This window comes from Frankliniella occidentalis, unplaced genomic scaffold (assembly GCF_000697945.3).
Source record: "Frankliniella occidentalis isolate FOCC.00 unplaced genomic scaffold, Focc_3.1 Scaffold27, whole genome shotgun sequence".
Taxonomy (NCBI): domain Eukaryota; kingdom Metazoa; phylum Arthropoda; class Insecta; order Thysanoptera; family Thripidae; genus Frankliniella; species Frankliniella occidentalis.
In genome coordinates this window covers 1,779,707-1,781,447 of record NW_026267157.1, presented here as the reverse complement: position 1 = coordinate 1,781,447, position 1,741 = coordinate 1,779,707, and the positions used below count along the sequence as shown (strand labels likewise).

The window sequence follows — 1,741 nt, the reverse complement described above, 5'->3', positions numbered from 1 at the left end:
AATAAATAAATTGTGAATTTGGTATTAAAATTACCTCTCATCGTTCTAATCCACCCATATCTTGCTCACATATTTTTCTCCACTCTTCGCTGCGACCCTGTTCCAGAGCGAGATGACAGTCAGGACGATGTTGAATCGTTATCGATATCGTCAACTGCCGCCCCACCCCACGGTTCGACTCGCGCACACACACACACACTGATGGTTTTTGCATGTTCTCTCCCTGTTGCGTAGACCAGAACGTGGGCTTCACGGCGCTCGACATGTCGGGGCAGGGGCGGTACCGCGACCTCTGGGAGTTCTACTACAAGGACTGCCAGGGCATCATCTTCGTGGTGGACTCGAGCGACCGCCTGAGGCTGGCGGTGGTGCGGCACGAGCTGGACCTGCTGCTGCAGCACCCGGACGTGTCCAGCCGCGCCCTGCCCATCCTCTTCCTGGCCAACAAGATGGACCAGCGCGACGCGCTGTCCTCCGTCAAGATCGCGTCCGGCCTGGGCCTCGACCGCATCCTGGACAAGCCGTGGCACATCTGCGCGTCCAACGCCATCACGGGCGAGGGTCTGGAGGAGGGCGTCACCTGGTTCACGCAGCAGGTCCGCCAGGTGGGGCAGCCCGGCAACCGGCCCAACCGCACGGGCCCGCTGGCCTCGGGGAAGAACAACTAGGGCCCCTCATGGGTTGGCCTACCCCAGAGGCATGTTTTTCGATACAATTTTGACCTGATCATGACATATTCCAGTATCGTTTGTGGTTTAATTTTTTCTCATTCATGTAGCGCAATTTTTTATTTTCGCACTGCACTGACTGTTTTTGTTGAATTTCACATAACACCATGACGCACAAATTTGTTTATTTTCCGATTTTAAAGTAGATACTTTTTTTTAACGGAGTCAGGGGAAAATACGCTAGTCAGTATACGGTTTATTTTCTATTTTTAATGTGATGTGTAGCCTAGTCATTTACTCATTTACCTGAGATGTGAATTTTTAAAAGAAGTCTGCCAGGAATCCGTCCATGAGATTTACTGATATACGACTATTTGAATTGGTTCGATGTTTACATACTGTATTACGATGTGTGGTCATATTCTCCTCAAATGTAGTAAAACCCGTTAATTAATTTTTTGGGGGATTTAGGGGGAATTCATGAACTGAATATTAACATTCCAAAGTCTGCTGTAGGCCGTCCATGGCACATATAAATGCCAGTTTAGTAAAAACAAGTATTTGTATTATAAGTGTGTGAAATAAGTGATATTGTATCGTCCGCTATGTTTGCAATTGTATGAAGTGATAAGATTGACATTTATTAAAATCGACATTATTTCACTGAATGACATTCCTCTCGTTTCCCCCGCGCCTTTCGTCTTTCCCCTCGTGCTCTTCCGCGAGGCCGCCGCCGTCAGGCCTTGGCGCCGCACTTGTGGCCGTCCCGCGGCGCCCTGGCTACGCCCTGGGCGGCGGCGCGGCGCTCCGCGTAGAGCAGCGCGAGGGCCGCGAGGGCGCCCAGGACCAGCAGGGCGTGCGCGGGGAAGATGGGGTCCAGCCCGACGGCGGCCACGGCGCCCGCCTCCCGCTCGCAGGACGGCCGCCGCGCCGACCACTGGCGCCGCTGACGCGCGCGCAGCCCGCGCTCCAGCATCAGCAGCAGCCTGTGCAGTGCACGGGACGGGGGCGCTCAGGTCCGAGGGGTACTTCAGTTCAAGCGTTTACAATTTTTATGTTTTCTCTTGTTATTT

At 52.8% G+C, this 1,741-nt stretch overlaps 1 protein-coding gene across 1 annotated transcript in view; it reads left to right on the top strand.

Annotated features, from left to right (window-relative positions):
• Positions 1–1,336, top strand: part of LOC113209307 (ADP-ribosylation factor-like protein 6) — a 16,152-nt gene extending 14,816 nt beyond the window's left edge. The window contains exon 3 of the mRNA XM_026426742.2: positions 235–1,336. Coding sequence (XP_026282527.1) covers positions 235–668 — 434 coding nt within the window. The 3' untranslated portion in view covers positions 669–1,336. The remainder of the gene's footprint in view (positions 1–234) is intronic.
• Positions 1,337–1,741: the final 405 nt, after the last annotated feature.